General features: G+C 39.3%; 1 protein-coding gene across 1 annotated transcript in view; it reads left to right on the forward strand.

Moving 5' to 3' along the window:
- Nucleotides 1–21,094, forward strand: part of kcnq1.1 (potassium voltage-gated channel, KQT-like subfamily, member 1.1) — a 55,222-nt gene that overhangs the window by 26,957 nt on the left and 7,171 nt on the right. The window contains exons 14-17 of the mRNA XM_052142340.1: nucleotides 17,430–17,505; nucleotides 20,151–20,245; nucleotides 20,472–20,518; nucleotides 20,686–20,747. Coding sequence (XP_051998300.1) covers nucleotides 17,430–17,505; nucleotides 20,151–20,245; nucleotides 20,472–20,518; nucleotides 20,686–20,747 — 280 coding nt within the window. The remainder of the gene's footprint in view (nucleotides 1–17,429; nucleotides 17,506–20,150; nucleotides 20,246–20,471; nucleotides 20,519–20,685; nucleotides 20,748–21,094) is intronic.

A 21,094-nucleotide genomic window follows, 5' to 3' on the forward strand; every position in this document is an offset into this window, starting at 1 on the left:
CCCTGCCTCTCCTCTCCTCTTCTCTCAGGACATTTGTCCTGCTCTGACCTTTGACCCAGGCTGTTAACTCAAGAGGTGGGTGAGGCACAACACCCTCCTCGTGCTGGCAGCTGAAACAGTTCGGCTGCATTGGGGGTGGGGAAAGAACAATGCCACAGAAACATTTCTCTAACTGTGTACTCCTAACACACACACATTGGAAGGTATCAACACTCCATTAAACAGTAACTAAACACCAAAACAGTTTCTTAAATTGAGTGGTGTAAGCTTTAACAGGATATTTTTATGATACATTGAGATATGGACTGAAGTGCTGTTTTGTACAAAGTAATCATGTCACATCAAACACAAAGTCACCTTTTGTGGCTTTCTAGATCAAAGAAAATAAACTCTTGTCCAAAGGGACACAGGTATAAAGCTGAAATCAAAGCAAACGCTGGTGCCTCTAAAAGTGCCCATTTGTACTTGCACATATCTGCTGTAGCAGTCTTGTAGTGGTGTGGGTGTGAGGTTTACCAAAGGAGACCCGGCTGAAAAGACTGATTTATTCTCAGTAAACAGAGAAGGAATTCTAGTTGTAGAGGCAAAGCCAGGCCGTCTACACTGGTCCAGAGACAAAGAGCCATTGTCTGCGGCTCTACACACGGCAACAATATCCTGATTGACAAGCAGCCCTAGTCAAAATAGGCTTTTGGGCTAAAGTCTGCAACAGTGATTTTTGTAAGAAACACTCTTTTACAGAGCAATAATCTTCATGCTGGCAATTTCACAGATTTCTTTTTTACACATTATTGTGTGTATTTAGGATACATAAAATCTCAACTGTGAAATTAATCTTTGTAAGGCAAAGGAGTCGTCAATTTTATTTCAAAACATTAAAAGTGTCGTTTCCGTCAGCGTCAATTCCACCACAGAATTTTATTAAACACAAATTTTCATTACTTTTAGAAAAATGAACAAAATGACATAAACCTCCTATGATGCATGTACATACGCTGTTGGACATTATTAATATAAACACTTTAAACTATTGAGAAAATACAGTACAGACAAGACTTTACTTTCTAGAAGTCCGCAGTATTAAAAGTGCCAGAAGTTGACGAAACACATTTAAGGCCCAAACATACTTTAAGTACATGAATGCAGACACATCTTGCTACGCAAGATCGATTTCACGCATCGTTACTTTGTGAAATGTGTCAGAGCACAATTCATATCATAACGCAAGTACGCAGTGTATTCTCAATGTTGCCGCAAGGGCCGTGTGGTGATGGGGGCGTGGCTGAGCACTGGTTTGCGAATGGAGAGCGAGGCCAGCTGGAATGAATGGAAAGGGAAATCTCTAACAGCTGTTCTGTGTTTCAGTGAGTGGCGTTGGGGAGATAAAGGGGGAGACAAGAAGCCCAGCGGAGACAGAGAACTGAACCTGTGTGTGTGCTACGGCTGAAAAGCCCAAACAGAGTTTAATTGTTCAGAGTGGATTAAGTTTTCATTAGAGTGTTTAATCCGGCTCCCGCTTCCTCCTTTCTACACCTACAAAGGGCTGTGTTACATTGGTGCCGAAACCCAGGATTGTGAGGAAGATACTCCATCATTGAGTCCTCGCCCCTTGCCGAAATTACCAAAACCCTCACCAGCAAGTTAAAAAGCATAGAATAGAGGTGGCGGTTAGTCCCCAACTCACCTATCCACTAATTTTGGGTACAAATTGACTGGAATTTACAACTTTATTGAGGGGAATTAGTGTTGATGGGCCCATTAACAAAGTGTATCGATGTGTGGTGTGCAATTCACTGGCTGAGGAGGTGGTGCTGGGGCCATCTACATCAGCTCCACGTCAGGATGACACAAGGGATGGGAAAGCCGCAGCCCCTGCCCTTAGAGGATTCCCTGCAGGAGATTTCACTCTGTAGCAGATGTGAGACAAGACCCTTAGGCACGCCTTTGACCAAGCAAACAGGGTTGATGGTCAATGCCTCCAGCCAGACATTGACCTCTCATATCCGTATTTTTCAATTACTAAGGATTGGTTGTATTGAGTTATGCAGGACACTCAGACAAAGGAGGATACAACCCAATTGTTAATGCCAAAGATCCTTTGGGAAATGCTATTCCAGAAGGTTCATCATAATCCAATGGCACGTTACTTAGGGAAGGAAAAAACACTAAACCGTATGATGGCCAATTTCTATTGGCCGGGCTTTCATGGGGATGTGTGCAGGTGGTGTGCGTCATGCAGTGTATGTCAGCTGGTGAATCCCGTAGCCACCACAAAAAGTGCCATTGCCCCCCTAAGAAAGAATTGGCATGGACCTCGTCGGACCATTAGAGCGGACAGCATAAGGGCATTGCTTTGTATTGGTTCTGATGGACTTCGCACGCGATATCTGGAAGCAGTGCTTCTGTGCAACATTTCAGCGCAAATTGTTTCTGAGACACTCTTCAGAATAATCTCCCTAGTGGGAATTTCGAAAGAAATCCTCACTGATCAGGGCACTACATTTATGTCACGTTCACTACTCAAACTGTACGAATTATTGGGGATTAAATTGATTTGGACCAGCGTTTACCACACCCAAATGGATAGCTAGGATGGATTAATCAGACCCTGAAGAATATGATTCGTATGTTCATGCACGAAGACTCACGAAATTGGGACAAGTGGCTCGAGCCCCTATTGTTTGCAGTATGTGAGGTCCCGCAAGCCTCCACTGGGTTCTCCCCATTTTAATTATTGTACGGGCATCGAGTGCATAGCATGATCAACGTCCTGCCGGAAAATTGTGAGGAGGGACCTTCAAACAGCAAAAACAAATATTCAATACGTTCTTGACCTGAGATCAAAACACCACACACTGGGGCAATTAATACTCCAGGCACAAATTGCTCCAGGCACAAGAACGCCAAAGCCAGCTGTACAATAAGGGTACTCGACCATGGGAATTTACACCAGGAGATAAAGTTCTTGTATTACTCCACCGGGAAATCGATTTTGAGATTAAATGAATGGATAGAGGTGGAGCATGTCAGATTTACCACCTCAGTCTCCTAAAACCATGGAGAGAGGCGGTCCCTGTTACTTTGGCGATGGTGGTTCCAGAGAGGTAGGAGCTCGGACCAGAGGTGAAGGTAAAAACCACCAATCGAGTCACCCCGGTTACTTGCAGAGACCATCTTTCACCGTCACAAAGCACAGAGGTTGCCAAGTTGCAAGGAGAATTCTCTGACTTGTTCTCGCCTCTTACCAATATTACAAATCTCATAGAAGACCACATTGAGACAACTCCAGTGGTGATAGTGCGCAGTCGCCCCTATAGGTTACCCGAACACAAAAAACAAGTGTTACGGGAAGATATCAAGGCCATGCTCAATATGGGGTTAATCGAGGAATCCCACAGTGACTGGTCCAGCCCAGTGGTTCTGGAACTGAAGGTCGATGGGTCAGTTTGGTCTAAATTCAACGTGTATCCAATGACCTGCAGTGAACAAGTTATATTATACAAACATATTTTTCTGTCGTCTTTTTAGCAAATACAAAAGCACACCCCTCAATGGTTCACTCCACCACATCTGGTTTCGTGGTGCCTAAAAAACTCTTTCTCCTGTGGTCCAATGTTGGTAACCGCCTGAGCAACGCACAAGCGCACATAATGTATGTACAATGGGACCATGCTGTTACGTATTGGATTCCTGTTATGACTCTTATTTTGAAAGTTCCTTTGTTCCACTCCATTGTCTCTGCCTTCAGTTTCTTCCTTAATTATATCGAGAGGTGGTGGTGTAGTGGTCTAAGCACATAACTGGTAATCTAGTAATCAGAAGGACTCTGGTTCAAGCCCCACAGCCACCACCATTGTGTGTCCTTGAGCAAGGCACTTAACTCCAGGTTGCTCCGGGGGACTGTCCCTGTAATAAGGGCTCTGTAAGTCGCTTTGGATAAAAGCGTCTGCCAAATGCATAAATGTAAATGTAAAATATCCCATGTGTATATATGTCCTCTTATTCCTTGTTCCTTTGCTGGTTCTATAGTTTGTATAATTTACCAGCATACTTCTGTTGAGTTTGTGTTATCTTCATCATTGTTCACTCTTCTGTTGTTTAATATTAAAGTTCTGCATTTGGATCTTCACTCTTTCATCTCTTCTGCACAAACCCTGACACACGTGTTGACCATGCATTGGCAAAGTGCTCGCATCTGCGTTTGCGTACTTGAAGTATGTTTGGGCCCATAAAGTGCATTAAGAAAGTATTCAGACCCCTTAATTTTTTCCACATGTTTTTATGTTACACCCTTATGCTAAAATGCTTTATATAATTTTTTTTCACATCAATCTACAGTCCATACCCCATAATTGCAAAGCAAAAACCTGATTTTTGATAACTGATAACACATTTATAAAAAAAAAAAAAAACTGAAATATCACATTGACATAAATATTCAGACCCTTTGCTATGACACTTGAAATTTAGCTTAGGTGCATCCTATTTCTCTTGATCATCTTTGAGATGTTTCTACACTTTGATTAGAGTCCACCTGTGGCCAATTCAATTGACTGGACAGGATTTGGAAAGGCACACACCTGTCTATATAAGGTCTCACACCTTAAAATGCATATCAGAGCAAAAACCATGCCATGAGGTCAAAGAAATTGCAAAGCTCAGAGACAGGATTGTGTAGAGGCACAGATCTGGGGAAGGCTACAAACAAATTTTGGCTGCATTAAAGGTTCCCAAGAGCACAGTGGCCTCAATAATTCTTAAATGGAAAAATATTGGAAAAAACAGGACTCTTCCTAGAGCTGGCTGCCCACCCAAACTGAGCAATCGTTCAATCGTGAGCAAAAACTTCACCCCGAAGGGTCTTGGTAAGAGAGGTGACCAAGAACCTGATGGTTACTCTGGTTGAGCTCCAGATATCATGGAGATGGGAGAAATTTGCAGAAGACTTCTATCACTGCAATAGTCCACAGATCTGTGCATTATTGCAAAGTGGCCAGGCGGAAGCCTCTCCTTAGTCCAAGACACACAAAAAAACACCTAAAAGACTCTCAGACTGTGAGAAAAAAAGATTCTCTGGTCTGATAAAACGAAGATTGAACTGTTTGGCCTCAATTTCAAGTGTCATGTATGGAGGAAACCAGGCACCACTCATCACCTGCACAATACCATGCCAACGGTTAAGCATGGTGGTGGTATCATAATGCTGTGGGGATGTTTTTCAGCAACAGGGACTGGGGGACTGGTCAGGGTTGAAAGAAAGCAGAACGCAGCAAAAGACAGAGATATCCTTAATTAAAACTTGGTACAAAGCAGTCAGGACCTCAGACTGGGCCGAAGGTTCATCTCCCAACAGGACAATGATCCTAAGCACACAGCCAAGACAACACAAGTGTGGCTTAAGGCGGGTGCACACTGTACGATTTATAATAGTCTTTAATATTTTTGCTTGTCAGACTGTACGATATGAATGCATTGATATTGCCATGGCACACTGTGCAACGTAATGTCAGACAGCACGATACACATCGTTGCCTACTGTGTTCCAAATCGTCCCGATCAGTGAATGTGAATCAAGTTACGGGAGTGTTGCGGAAAAGAAGCGAAACATCTAAATTTTCCCACAACGGAGGAGCATTTTGTTCTCTCTCTCTGAAAGTCAGGACATCAGCATTTCCATTGCTCCAATACCACTCCATCACGAGGATAGGCTAACATTTACAAGAAAGATGGATGTTGTCAAATAGGCCTATAATAAGATCTGATCACAAATACAGAAAAATACAGATGTTGAGAATGAACGTGAGTGTGGGAGGTAGCCTACAGAAATAATGAGCTACCACAAGCACATATTCATTGTGGAAATAAAAAGAATTGTGGTATGAAAAATTACAAACTTCTCCATTCACATTGGAGAAAAAAAAAGGTGGGTTATAGTACATCTTTCTCCTCTTTTAGATTAGTAACCTATAGGCCACGCAAAATTTCTAAAATTAATATAGGCTAATATTATGTCGCGCTTGCAAATTCCCAATGGATGATGCATAAACATGTCATAGATTTCTATAATTGTATCCAACTGTATTTGCTGATTTGGATTAAAACGTCCCATAAATACTTACCAGTATAAATCTTTCTATTTTATTTTATTTATTTATTTATAATTAAAATTGTTTTGATTTGAATCTTAACTAAAGAAGTTTACAGATGTTTAAAGTAAATTTATTAAAAGTAAAATAGTAATTAAAATAACTTTGTAAAGAAAATGCACGATAAATGTAAAGAAAAAAAGAGAAAATGCAATCGTTTATTAATTTTCGTTTTGTAAGCTATTTATTTAATTCAGAGAATAATGCTATCATATTGCTGATGTGTTACACTTTTCTCTAAGTGTTTTCTGCTTATTTATTTATTTATTTAAACTTTTTATATAAAATGAATAGAAGAAAAACATTGAAAGTGCTTTAGTAGAGTGAAAACTGGGCTGCAAACACGGAGCAGGTTTCTTTTCAAGTGAATTAGGGTGCGAGAGATGAGCGAAATATCTCATCTGGCCATCGTAATAGCAGTCACACTCTACGGCTATGATGCTAAATTTCAGACCCTGCCCAAATTTCTTCAGAAGCTGAAGATCATCGCAAAGGCTATTAATTGGCCGTCTGTGAACATGTCACACTGAACGTTGTAAGATTGGCGATTTTGCCTTGCGACGACAGACATCCTTTAGGATTCCTGAAATTTGTCTCAGATGGCAGAATTGTGGCCAAAATCGTACAGTGTGCACCATCATTTAGGGACAACTCTGAATGTCCTTGAGTGCCCCAGAAAGAGCCCGGACTTGAACCCAATCGAACATCTCTGGAGAGATCTGAAAATGGCTGTCCATTGACGGTCCCCCTCCAACCTGACAGAGCTTGAGAGGATCTGCACAGAAGAATGGCAGAAAACCCCCAAATCCAGGTGTGCAAAGCTTGTCGCATCATACCCAAATAGACTTGAGGCAGTAATCACTGCCAAGGGTGCTTCTACTAAGTACTGAGTTAAGGGTCTGAATACTTATGTCAGTGTGGTTTTTCAGTTTTTTCATTATAATAACTTTTCATATTTATCAAAAATTAGTCTTTATGGGCTATGGAGTTTATACTTTCTGAATGCACTGTATATCTATGCCCAACTGCACTGCATTATTTTAAACTTATTTATTCCTTTTAGTGCACTAAATTTTCAAAGGTTTCATACAGTTTTTGGGAAGTTTCTGGAAAAACTTTTAACTAAACAATTTCATGTCATTTAAATAAAATATCTCTTGGTCATAATAAGATTAAGAATATGCCTTTTACTTTTGCCTTTTAGACCTTAGTATAATGTGTAGAAGGAGTATGTGTGTGTGATTTTGGTGTGTAGAGGAGTGTGCGGCATGCTGAATGGGCATGGGACAGGAACATTGGCTCACTAATGCCTCTTCAGCGCGGCTTGCCAGCACAAGTTTCTTTATTTTGCCTGTCACGGCCCCTTTTCTTCCCCCTTAACAGTAATTGTGTTTCGTTACAGTGTGTTAGAGCTAACGAGGGACATGGAGCGAGAGTCAGCCAAGCAGTGAAAGACAGAGAGACAGACAGAGAGAGAGCAAGTTTCTCAGCAAGAAAGAACACATCCCAGATGATTCTCTCATTTGCTGTCAGACCAAGAGCGCAGCAAGACTCTCTGTAGAACTTTGTAACAGAACACTGCGCACAATGCACTTGACAAGCATTCTGACAAATTCCAGTGAGCAGCAGTTGGCGGCAAGCTTTCAAATGCACAGTAATTTTGTTTTTAACCACTCAATTGAAAACAATTAGTACTGCAATTTTGTCTTAAGCTAATAATTTGCTACCTTAACAATACAAAAAGTGTTTGTTGTCTATAAACATCAGTATTTCCGCTTTATTTAGTGAAATTAATATTAATGTACCATATCAAGTTACTTTCAAAGAGCCCGGCGAAGTAAGTGTCTTTGTTAGTTGGCAACATGAAATGACAATAGGCTGGGAGGCCCCTAGTGATGTCTGAGGAGCTGCAATGAAATAAACGTCACTTTTTTGGCTGCTGTAATGTTTAGGAGTATATGAGGCCACAGGTTTGGGACATGAGCTATTTAGTCATGGTGTAAAGCAGCAGATGACTCAACGTCAGAGTGAATGCTGCATCCCTCTGTGTCACTCTTCGTAACGATATTTAATACTCTCCGTACTAGCCTGGCTCTTTGATGATCGGGATGAAAGAGATCTCTGCTTGGCTGAAGCCACAGGGACCCCTGCTGTGTTTGTGTGTGTGTGTGTGCATGGGTGTCTTGCGCTCGCACGCCTTTGTGTCCACATATGTGTGTGTGATGGCTTCTGGCCAGCAGCCCAGACTGCGCCCCAGGCTCTTAGCGTTGTGCAATGTCCGGCCTCTGGTCAGTGATTATCAGTCATTACAGCCTCAGCGGCCCTTATCTCAGCTGACCACTTATTAAAATGTCATTGAGGCATTTGAGCTCAAGGAGAAAGACGGAGCTGATATTTGTGATAGTGTCTTTGGCTGCGCTGAAACCCCTAAACCTTGTGATTCCCAGACTGCGTCTAATCATTATGCTCTTCCCCTCCTCTTCCAGAGAGCTATTCTTAGAAACACAGGGCCCCCGTGAGCCTTTTAGTGCCATAGTGCCACGATCCTGCAGCCTGTGGCGCAACACCACCACCACACAATGGTCCTCATCATTTGACTCGCTGTGACGAGTCACAAGCGCACATGGCCTCTGTGGGGGACATTGTGGTAATTGACATGTGTTTGCCATTCATCATATGACGTAACAAAATGTCAAAACAAAATGTGCTGTAGCATAAAAGTAATCCACACTACTCCAGTGGTTCAATCAATATCTTCAGAGGCTATATGATAAGTGCGGGGAGAAACAGATCAATATTTAAGTACTTTTTTTACTATTAATTATCCTCCCTACCCAGTAGGTAAGCGATATGCATGAAGAATGTAAGTCACCAAAAACAAAGTGAAAGTGGAAATTGATAGTGAAAAAGGACTTAAATATAGATCTGTTTCTCACCCACACTTATCATATTGCTCCTGAAGATAAAGATTTAACCACTTAATGTGCTCTAGGACTGTATATTTTTCCTCTGTCTGTGTGAGTTTAGTCTCTGCGCAGTACCACTCAGTATGTTTACATACACAGTTATAATCGGGCTACAGTGGGGTTTTGTGTTGTCAAGATTCAGTCATCAGTCTGTCTGAGCATAGAGTACATCAAATATTTAATGGAAGGATGTCAGCTGAAGAAGTGCCAGTAATACATTGTGTATAATTTCTGTCTTTCAGAGCATGAGCACGATGAGGCCAGTTGCTGTCTGATTAACGGGTATTATCTAGGTCTGTTTGTCTGACTTCGTAAATATCGGATGTTTTCAGACAGACTAAAGCATTTACGTGACATTTTAAAAACACAAATTATTGTTTTTAGTACTGACCGAGGCAATGCTAGAGTAAAACTGTGTGTGTGTGTGTGTGTGTGTGTGTGTGTGTGTGTGTGTGTGTGTGTGTGTGTGTGTACATGGATAACGTTTAGCGATAAGATTAGAGTGAAGCCCAGTGATTGTTATGTTTCCTGTTTAGCTACTTTTGATTACACTTAGATTAGCAGGGCCACTTTGGGGAGAAGTGAAATGATGGATCCCTTTTCCCCCCTAAAGCACACACATAAAATGAATTATCACTATTTTTCAGATCAGACTGGCAGATTCAATTGTTTAAAAGGATATTACACTTAAAAATAAAAAGTTTGTCATTATTTACTTTTCGTTGCAAACCTAGGACTTGCTTTTTTTCTGTGGAACACAATTAGAGATGTTAGGAATAAAATGTAAGAGAATGAAAGCCTCAGTCACCATTCACTTTCATTGTGAAAGAGCAGCAACAACATTCTTCAAAATTTATCCTCTTGTGTTCCATGGAAGAAATCAGTCATAATGCGTTCAAAACTATTTGAAGGTGAGTAAATGATTACAGAATTTACAGTTTTGGGTGAACTATCCATTTAATGGCACATAGATATTTCTGATTGTACATACACAGTATACAAGATAGTTCACCCAAAAATGTAAATTCCCTCATCATTTACTCTTGTTGATGATTTGTATGTCTTTCATTCTTCTGCTGAACACAAACAAAGATTTTAGAAGAATATTTCAGCTCTGTAGGTCCATACAATGCAACTGAATGGTGACCAAACCTTTGAAGCTCCAAAAGTACATAAAGGCAGCATAAAAGTAATCCACACAACTCCAGTGGATCAGTATTTACCTTCAGAAGCAATATGATAGGTGTGGGTGAGAAAGTGATCAATATTTGGAAAAAAGTCATTTTTACTATAAATTCTCCTCCTTGCCCAGTAGGTGGCGATGTGCACAAAGAATGTGAAAAGGACTTAAATATTGATATTTCTTACCCACCCATCATATCGCTTTAGATTTAACTACTGGAGCCTTATGAAGAAATTTTACGATGCCATAATATGCTTTTTGGTACCCATTCACTATTCTTCTAAAAATCTTTATTTGTGTTAATCAGAAGAAAGGAAGTCATACACATCTGGGATGGCATGAGGGTGAGTAAATGATTAGATCATTTTTATTTTGGTTTGAATATGCCTTTAATTCAGTCAAAAATGACTTACTCAATCCTTATCTCTCTTAAGCTTCTCTTTAATTTTGCCAACCTCTCCCCAGCATCTCGTCAGTTTAGCTCTAATCAATGCAAAAGATTCTGCACATGTTCCTTTTGTATCAGTCCCCATGGGTGCTAGTCTAAGATCTGGTTATCTCTCCTCAATCCTCCACTAATGAGAATTGATAGAAGAGAGATGAACAGAATGGTGGATGTTATATTTCTGCATTGTGTGTGGAGGCCAATCTGAGATCACCTCCTCTGAACAATGTTGTTGAACACACCCTGTTAGTTAGGGTTAGAGTTAATTAGAGGAGGGGAGATAGACACTTTGGCCTGAAGTGTTGATGGTACTAATTACTCGCCTGTCCCACAATGCATTTCTTTGATCTTTATTTGGTGTAGTTATGGCGGTCATTGTCACAAGAACAACATCAGTCCCTTTTTAGATGAACAAGCATGCAAACTCAGTTCTTTAGGCAACTTATATAATCTATAAAACTTAGAAGGGCAGCTTTTGATTGGATCATCTCTTACCATTAAAACATGCACAAATAGCTTGATTGTGGTTCACAGGGCACGATAAATTCTACAGTTCATGCAATTTCTGTTCATATTTTATTTGTGGTCTGTACATTAACGTGTAGAACAAACACCTTAACAAAAGGCATCACTCAGTTAATCATTTTCTCACTGGAAGTGTTGATTCTTGATTTTCATACGTGAATGATTTGTTTTTTTTAAAGACAACAATGTCAGTACATTATGATACACAATGCAGTTTGTAGAAAAGCTGGTTGCGTCATTGGTGGCGCTTCAGTGGATATGCAATTGCTTCCACATCTGGCTCCCATTGTTTAGCAGACAGACTTAACAAAAAATAAGATTGGGAACGGAAGAGAGTGTTGCAGTTGGCAGAAAGAAGGCCTTATATTATCTTCTTTTCTTTTACTCTCTCTCTCTCTGTCCAAGTGGGAGCCTTTCTCCTTTTTGCGCAAGTCTCCACCGGTGTTCACCATTAGCCAGGCTTTGTGCCAGCACTAGAGGCAGATGGTGACCCTGCTGAGGTCATGAGACCAGCGTTGCTATGCTGGTAACCATGACTGGAGAGAGGAAGTGGCGCTGCCTCAGGGACAGATGGGGTGGTTCCCATGTTATATCTCTTGTGTCCCGTCTCTCTCGCTGTGAATGTCTGTTTTCCATGCTCCATTGGAATGACAAACAGCTAAGGATGTATGATTCCTGAACTCTGTGCAGACTGCTAGAAGATTCCAGCTTGAAGTTATCAATTTATATTTTGTGGTTTGCAGTTGAAGACATTCTGCCATTAAAGCTGTGTAATAGGGTTTGTGTGAACATTGGTGGTGACATGGATAAAATCTTTAATAAACTGCCTTCATAACATAGTTGATCCCACATTGCCTGCAAGAGAAAATACTTATTTGGACAACTAGACTTTTAACTCTAAATATTTTAGTTACTGAGATTATTGTGTCAACCATTGTGACAGCCTTCACGTGTGACAACTAGAACTGGTGTCAGTATATATATAGTATATACAGTATATATATATATATATATATATATATATTGGGCTGTCAATCAATTACAATTTTTAATCGAATTAATTACATGGTGTCCCGATTAATTAATCGTGATTAATCGCATATACAAATATTTGCTGAGAAAGCCCCTCATATAACAATAATTCAATATATAAAGATTATACATATTTATATCAATATATATTTATACATAGTAATCTTTAAATATTTAAAAATTATATATATATATATAATTAAAATATTCAGATAATTAAAATGCATTCCTGTAGCAGAAGAGTTAATCATTAATAAGAAAATAGAAAAAGCGGCTTTAGAATACAATGTATTGTTTACTACTATATTATTGATCATAAGTCAGTCATTGGCATACAGTTCACAGCAATCCATTTCACAAGTGAGATGATCTCTAACAATCTTGCAGAAATCAGACCAAAAACAAGTCGAGTAGTGACAACTCCAAAATAAATTAAATTGTCTTTCCTCCTGCAGACCACAAAATGTACAGAATATATCGACATCACAATGAAACCTCTCTACAAGAATATAATTTGTGAGGTAGTACTTATAAATAAGTTTGAAGGAAATTTATTTTATTTTATTTGTGATTAAATATTTATGGGTAATTTGCAAATTTTGCACCATCTCAATCCAGCGTCAGACATGCTTGTGTAGTGTCTCGGGTGCGTTTCATCATAAACATAAAATGTTTAGGTCACTGTGTCAAGTTAAATATAGTTTAATACTCAATCTTTAAACACATCTTGAGATCGCTTAGTTCGGATTTGCGCTCCAAATGTTTTGAACGCAAGAACGTAACGCAAGTTTGTGTTCTGCCTACTGAAGTGTTTTCTTCACTGTACAAACTGCGTGTTGTTCATACAGCTGAAATTTCACTTACTGCCCTCTAGAGTAAACAGGTGGTCCTACAAGCTTGCATTTCTCAGGAATCTTCCTTATTATTTTTTGTAAAGTTAATCGCACTGAATTAACGTGTTAAATCGACAGCCCTAAAATATATATATACTGGTGGCCAAAGGTTTGGAATAATGTACAGATTCCGCTGTTTCTGAAGGAAATTGGTACTTTCATTCACGAAAGTGGCATTCAACTGATCAAAGTAGAGTCAGGACATTACTGATGTAAAAAATGGCACCAAATCACTATTTGAAAAAATGTAATTTGAGATTGATCAAATCTAGACATGCCCCATTTCCAGCAGCCATCACTCCAATACCTTATCCTTGAGTAATCATGCTAAATTACTTATTTGGTACTAGAAAATCACTTGCCATTATATTAAACACAGTTGAGCTACTTGGTTCATTAAATGAAGCTTAACATTGTATTGTGTTTGTTTTTGAGTTGCCACAGTATGAAATAGACTGGCATGTCTTAGCTTTTTCTAGAAACTCGTCAGTCAATAATTGTTTTGAGGAATGAAGACTATTCAATGCTTGAAATAGCCAAAAAACAGAAGATTACAGTCTTAAGATTTTCAGAATACAGTCTTCAAAGACAAAGTACAACTGGCTCTAACAAGGACAGAAAGAGATGTGGAAGGCCAGATGTTCAAGTAAACAAGAGGATAAGTACATCAGAGTCAATAGTTTGAGAAATAGACGCCTCACATGTGCTCAGCTGACAGCTTCATTGAATTCTACCCGCTCAACACCAGTTTCATGTACAACAGTAAAGAGAAGACTCAGGGGTGCAGGCCTTATGGGAATCATTGCAAAGAAAAAACACTTTTGAAACAGAAAAACAAAAAGAAAAGGATTGAGTGGGCAAAGAAACAGACATTGGACAACAGATAATTGGAAAAGAGTGTTATGGATCTTAAACCCATTGAGCTTTTGTGGGATCAGTTAGACTGTGAAGTGTGTGAGAAGTGCCCGACAAGAGAGCCACATCTATGGCAAGTGCTACAGGAAGTGTGGGGTGAAATGTCACCTTAGTATCTGGAGAATCTGACATCTAGAATAACAAGGATCTGCAAATCTGTCATGAGAACTCTTTGAAGTAGTTTCAGAAGTTCTAAACAATTCTTTCAGATTGTAATAGTAATTTTTCATGTTATTAATGTCCTGACTATACATTGTGATCAGTTGAATGCCACTTTGGTGAATAAAAGTACCAATTTCTTTCCATAAGAGCCAAATCTTTACATTATTCCAGACTTACTTTTGGCCACCAGTATATATATATATATATATATATATATATATATATATATATATATATATATATATATATATATATAAATTCTGTCAGTCGATAATTTTTTTAATCATGATTAGTTGCATGATTAATCATGCAATTAATGTAGTTAATTTTTGTAGTTAATCGCAGATTTTGAAAGTGCTCAAATCTGACACTATACCTATTTTCTTGTCAACATTAATTTATTTACATTTTAGGAAAGAAAACAAAACAATATTTAACACTATGTTTTATTAAAATGTTCTAAACAAAGCCTTCCACAATATAAAGATAGAAATGCATTAAAATAGCACCAATTCAAATAACATTAAACGTTTGCCAAAGTCTTAGTTGGAGTTTGACTAATTAAACGATCTAGCCACAAAATAGGTTGCATATTCATTGCAATGGCCATGAAAATCCATAAAATCTCATCCTCCACAAATAGTATTCTGCCAATAGACTGTGGTTATCTACTTTGCTACATCAATCATGAAGCCGCATTCATGATTCGCATCAGAGTGTCAATGCCAGCGTCGAGCACCGCTTTAAACTCCACATGAAAAGCTCTTGAAAACAATAAGCCTCATTCTGCATTTTAGTGATAGTTAGGACTTGATGTGCTTCTGTGGTAATTAAAATAAGCCTTACATAGGTTGGAAAATACTTGATTTCTACCACAAGTCCCACCTGGACTTGTTTTGTACATCAAATAGTGCAAAGAGCTAATTTCTCCATAATTTTATCACTGACAGGGAAATTATGTCAGAGATTCTTTTATTTACTGAGATAACAACCTCTGTGGCTCTATCATAGAAGAAAGTGCAACAGTCAACTAGTGTGTTACAACAGTTCTGCCCATAGAATGTCTGTGGGACCGCCACGTTATTCTGCTCACTACAATTGTACAGAGTTGTTACCTGAGTTACTTTAGCTTTTCTGTCAGCTTGAACCAGTCTGGCCGTTCTCATCAACAAGGCTTTTCCGTCCACATATCTGCCACTGACTGGATGTTTTTTGTTTTTGGAAGTATTCTGAGTAAACTATAGCAACTGTTGTCTGTGAATCCTAGGAGATCAGCCAATGCAGAAAAACTCAAACCAGTGTAGATATACAGTATATTGATGGCAAGACCGTGTAGTAAAGAGAACCAGCCATCAAGTGTTCACCTTACACTGCTTCTCCTTCAATACAGTTTAAAAAGCATCCCTGGTGGCTCCTCACGAAGTTGGTTGGGAGAACAATGTGCAAAGCTGTTATTATATTTTGAATATTTTAAAATACTGAATAAGATAGTTCACATCAAATAAATAGTTAACCTTTTTGGTCACTGCATAATTCCCATTCTCCCATTAGTTATGTCATAGCTTGGAAGACCTAATATAGTGACAATAAAGAACGAGTGCGATTAAAGAATCATCCTATCGACACAAACATAGCTTCAGTTGAAGTTTTTGCATTACCTTCTTTCCTCATATTTCAGTGCAAATTAATAGACATCTGCATTGCTGAAAGTATGATAATGCTGAAAGGCAAGAAGGCCTGCACTTTAACCACTGGCAAATAACCCAGAGGGTTGTTGGTTGATGTCTTGAGTAGGGCACCAAAGAGCAGTAAATTGGCAGTTGCCTGGAGCATGGCATATGCCTTATCTCTCATTTCCCTGTAGCCCCCAGCCAGGGAGAAACCAGAAACTGTCAGCCAGCCATGTCCATTAAGTCAATGAGGCTTGATAGCCTGCAGCCAGTCTACTGCTAATGCATTTAAAGGAACTTGTGTGAGTGCACTCAGTCCTTTGTCAGAGTGATGTGCAACAGACACGGGCCTTAGCATGCTAACATGATACAGGCACGTATCACATATGCATGTATCACATATAGACTGCCACGCAGTAGTCTGCGTGCAAGGGAACTTGTACCAATCCTAATTTATCCCCTAGATAACCTTGAGTCTCCAGAGAGGCAACCCACAGTTACTGACTTTCAGTTAAGTTAATTACTTTTAAGAACATTACTTGGGTTAAAGGTATTTCTAAAATCTTTTTATTTATGTAGAATACATTTAAAACATGTTTGTGTGTGTTTCTGTGACAGTCGAAAGAAGTGTGGCCCCAAAAGTTGGTACGAACTAAATTTACACCTGCTCCCGAGTAAATCATACATAAGACATCTGAACGTGTTGTGTTCTTTTCAAGTAAACTGCCATGATTACATTTTAATAAAGAGAAATAAAAAATATTTGTTTTCTTTTTAAACCATAGCCTATACTTATTTAGAAACTTTTATTTACTGCTTGTATTTATTTTTTATTTATTTATTTATGAGCTGTATAATTTAGGTTTGATCATTTTGATCAGGCATGGGTAAATTGCGTTCAGTTGATAATGTTTAGTCAATGCTAATGCTATTAAATACATAAATAAACACATTGCGGGCAGTTGCGTACACAATTAAAAGGGGAACAATAGAAAAAGCCTGCACTCTGTCATAGGCTACAAAGCTGTAATATCTTACGTTTCGGCCATTTCTCTGAAGATTCTTCCAGTTGCAGTTACCATCATGAATTACCAGAGAAGTTAAAATAAATATGTTGGTGATGCGCTCAACTAAACCATAGAAGATTACTGGTAGTGGACATCCTTCATGAGTGAATTTTACACTCTTGTCAAACTATTATTTTGTCTTCTCTAACTGTTTGATTCACAAAATAGTCTCCTATAACAGCAAAAACATGTGATGACCATAAGTCCTCACTTTCTTTAAAACGCTATTGTCAAATCAATCACTTTACTGTGTTAAGTCAGCAATCTGATTACAATTTCAAAGAGGTAATTAGTCATTTGTTGTGGATTACTTTGTTAAATTACTAACCCAACAGAGCTTGATTTAAATCAATATTGGCTTAAAGTTTCTTTCTCTGTTTCTCTCTCATCTTGATAATAATCGCAACACACATATGCACACACAGGTTGCGGGATTCCCACAGAGCAGCCATTCGTGTGATCCAGAGAATGCACTACTTTGTCGCAAAAAAGAAATTCCAGGTAAGATTATTTTTTTATTTGCAAAAAAAAACAAATTCTCTGCAAATCTGAAGTTTGTATGATGTTATGGTACTACTAAGAACATAAATGCATGGATGTTATCATCCACAGAACTGCCACTCAATGGATTTCTTTTTCTTTTTGGCACCATTCTGAGTAAATTCTAGAGACTGTTGTGTGTGAAATTCGCAGGAGATCAGCAGTTACAGAAATACCCAAACCAGCCCATCTGGCACCAACAATCATCCATGTGATTATCTAATCAGCCAATCGTTTGGCATCAGTGCATAAAATCATGCAGATACAGGTCAGGAGCTTCACTTAATGTTCACACCAATCATCAGAATGGGGAAAATGTGATATCAGTTATATGGACTACGGCATGATTGTTACCGCCTGACAGGCTGGTTTGAGTATGTGTGATAGCAAAAAATAAATAAAAATTCATGTTGTAGATAATAAGCATCTAGTTTTTTTAGTCTTATCAGGGAATAACATGGTTTTTGATACATTTTGAGTGGAAGACATTGAACAAGTTGAGAAAGTAAGTTGGTTCTCAGTCACAGCAGATGCCCTTGCTGGATCCTCCATAATTCATGCTAATGTCAGAGGATTACATTAATTGCTGTCCTACACACTTTCTCCTCCGTTTTTTGCGATTGTGCGTCACTTGATACTCGTTACTGCAATTTGTTTGTCTTTTCCCTTTACCCTCCCATCTTCTCTGAATCCTTTCATTTCACTTGCTTGCCTCAGTCCTCTCTCAATCTTCTTATTTTCTTCTTGTCCTTCTCCCCTCCTCTCACACACACTTGTGACCTAGAACACACACTTTGGAGTGTTTGTCAGATGCTGCTGACTAGATTTGTTGTGCCTGATGTTTACTCTCCTTTCAATGGCTCAAGTTTATCCTGATTTGGTTAATTTGTGCCAGAGATGTGTGAATGTTTGTATATTTCACTGACATTGATCAAACTGAGCTTAAGTTCTGTAGCAAAAGTTGAGCTTCTTACATCTTACACATGTTAGTTAGTAACTTCAAGTTAAGTCAAATAGCCAAGAGCATCATCACCTGTTTGATCAGGGCAGGGTGTCAGCAGATGTGAGTCATTTTCTTCAAAGGTGACAATCAAGAGAAAATCTTAGCCCTCAGGGCTCATTTGATGTTAAGAGAGTTCACTTTTGTGATGATCTGATACTATCCGACTTCATTGATCAAGGGGTTCACTCAACCAACTGATTCATTATTTAAGGGATAAAAATGGAATTTATGTTATCATTTGCTGACCCTCATGTTGCTAAACCAGTATAATCTTCTGTGGAACACAAAAGGAGATGTTAGGCAGAATGTTAGCCTCAGACACCATTCACTCATGGCACCTTATTTAGAGAAGTGAATGGTGACTGAAGCTAGCATTCTGCCTAAGGCCTTGTTTACACTTGGTGTTAAAATGTGCTTTGGCCAATCTGATCACAAGTGGAGAAGTGAGACACATCACCATTTAAAACTGGTCATAATATGCATCTCTTTTGACCCCTTGTGTTTGGATTCGAGGGGAGTGTCTCTGATTTCATGACAGCAGACATCAATCATGTCAGTGTGTTACTGCATGATAATAAAGCACAAAAAGTAAAAGAAGAAATATAATGCACTAAATATATGCTGCACAGTTGATCTTAATTATACTTGCATTTCATTTATGCACAAACATGAAGTTTAGAGCAGAATTCTCAGTTATTTTAGGACAGTGTCTGTATTAACTGAGCTTTAAATGTGTGTTCTTCTCATCTGTGTTGCTGCACATTGATATCAGACACAACAAAGATGTTCCGTGATGTGTGCATGCACAAACGCTTTTTAAAATTTGCAGATCGGATGTTAATTTCCATTTAAAACCACAAAGTTTACCACCTCTGAGTGTGGTTGAAGTGGACAAATCTCAAAACGCTTTGGACACCATTTGTACCTGTTTTTAGCATTGTCCCATTGCAAATGGATTACCCAAAACACATTTTAATGTAATACCAGGTTGTGGAGCGGAGGGGGGCGGGGCCGGGTCGGAATATCGTGCGCGCCCGGTCCCCAATCGGCCTGATGAGGCGCGCGAGGGATAAAGGCGGCCGGTGACGATGGTTCGAGATAGAGAGAATTACGGGCATGTCTGTCATGTTCGTGTGTTTTGGTTTTGAGTTTAATAAAATTATTATTTATATTGACAAGCCGGTTCTCGCCTCCTCCTTGCCCATTTTAACCCCTTACATTGGTGCCGAAACCGGGACGCAAGATATACCCCGCCCCAGGGATGGGGGGGGGGATGTATGTCATGCCGGTGGCACCCCGGCCTGAGATAACGCCGGGAGGAGTGTGGAGCGGAGGGGGGCGGGGCTGGGTCAGAATATCGCGTGCCTCATCAGGCCGATTGGGGACCGGGTGTGCGATATTCCGACCCAGCCCCGCCCCCCTCCGCTCCACACAGGTGTACAGTGCTTATCATCTGCTTATGTGTTCCATGGAAGCAAGAAAGTCATACAGGTTTGGAACAATATGAGGGTAAATGATTATTTCTGATATCCAAAGGTCTTTAATAAAACTGTTACTGATGAGTGTACATTACATTAGCTGGTTTGTGTATGTGTTTCTGCAGCAAGCACGTAAGCCTTACGATGTGAGAGATGTAATTGAGCAGTATTCTCAGGGTCACCTCAACCTCATGGTGCGTATCAAGGAGCTACAGAGAAGGTGAGATGAGAACTCAATTTAGGTCATGTGATAGCAAGTCTTGAGGAAAGTGTTTATCTTAGCATGGCTGTGCATATATAAAATTTCATTGAAATAATGGTTGTTTAGGTTACTGTTTGATGACCTTTGGAGTTCTAGGTACATCCATCTCTTTAACTATTCCTCTCACATTCCATTTGCCATTTCTGCGCATGAACATTTCACGTGCTGCACTTGGCTCTGACAGACTGGATCAGTCCTTAGGGAAGCCGTCTCTCTTCCAGACAAGTTCAGGTAAAGCTGGGTCATTCATTACACTCTCTGCTCTCTTATCCTTCCACCCCCACAGTGTTTTGCTGTTGTGCAGCAAATCAAATTGGAGTCTTGTAGTCTGAGTTCACATTCATGGTTGTGGATTGTTTTATTATATTTTAACTTGGCGACGTTCTTGTCTTCTGTAGAGCGCCTGAAAGACAAAGGCACGAACACTATTGGCTCCAGACTCAACAGGATGGAGGACAAGGTAAGCTCTTGAATATTTGTGCTACCGCCAGATTTGAGTTTGGCTAAATTTATTGAGAAGGAGATTTATGGCATTTTTGTGCTGGGGATAAAAAATATAGGAAAAACATTCCTTATCTAGAAACTGTCGAGGATTCATAAACTATCACATACTCTTGAATTTCAATAAACAATTTGATCAAGATTGGTCAAAACCAAGCCCTTTCAACAAGGTGTTCATCTGTGTAATGAGATCCAGCTCCAGCTCTTGAAATAACCACCAAATGCATGCAACAAAATTAGGTTTACTGCAAAGACTCCATAGATAAGCTTCATTCATCAAGACTTAACCTGGATGAAGAGTGAACC

Source organism: Xyrauchen texanus, chromosome 2, assembly GCF_025860055.1.
Source record: "Xyrauchen texanus isolate HMW12.3.18 chromosome 2, RBS_HiC_50CHRs, whole genome shotgun sequence".
Lineage (NCBI taxonomy): Eukaryota > Metazoa > Chordata > Actinopteri > Cypriniformes > Catostomidae > Xyrauchen > Xyrauchen texanus.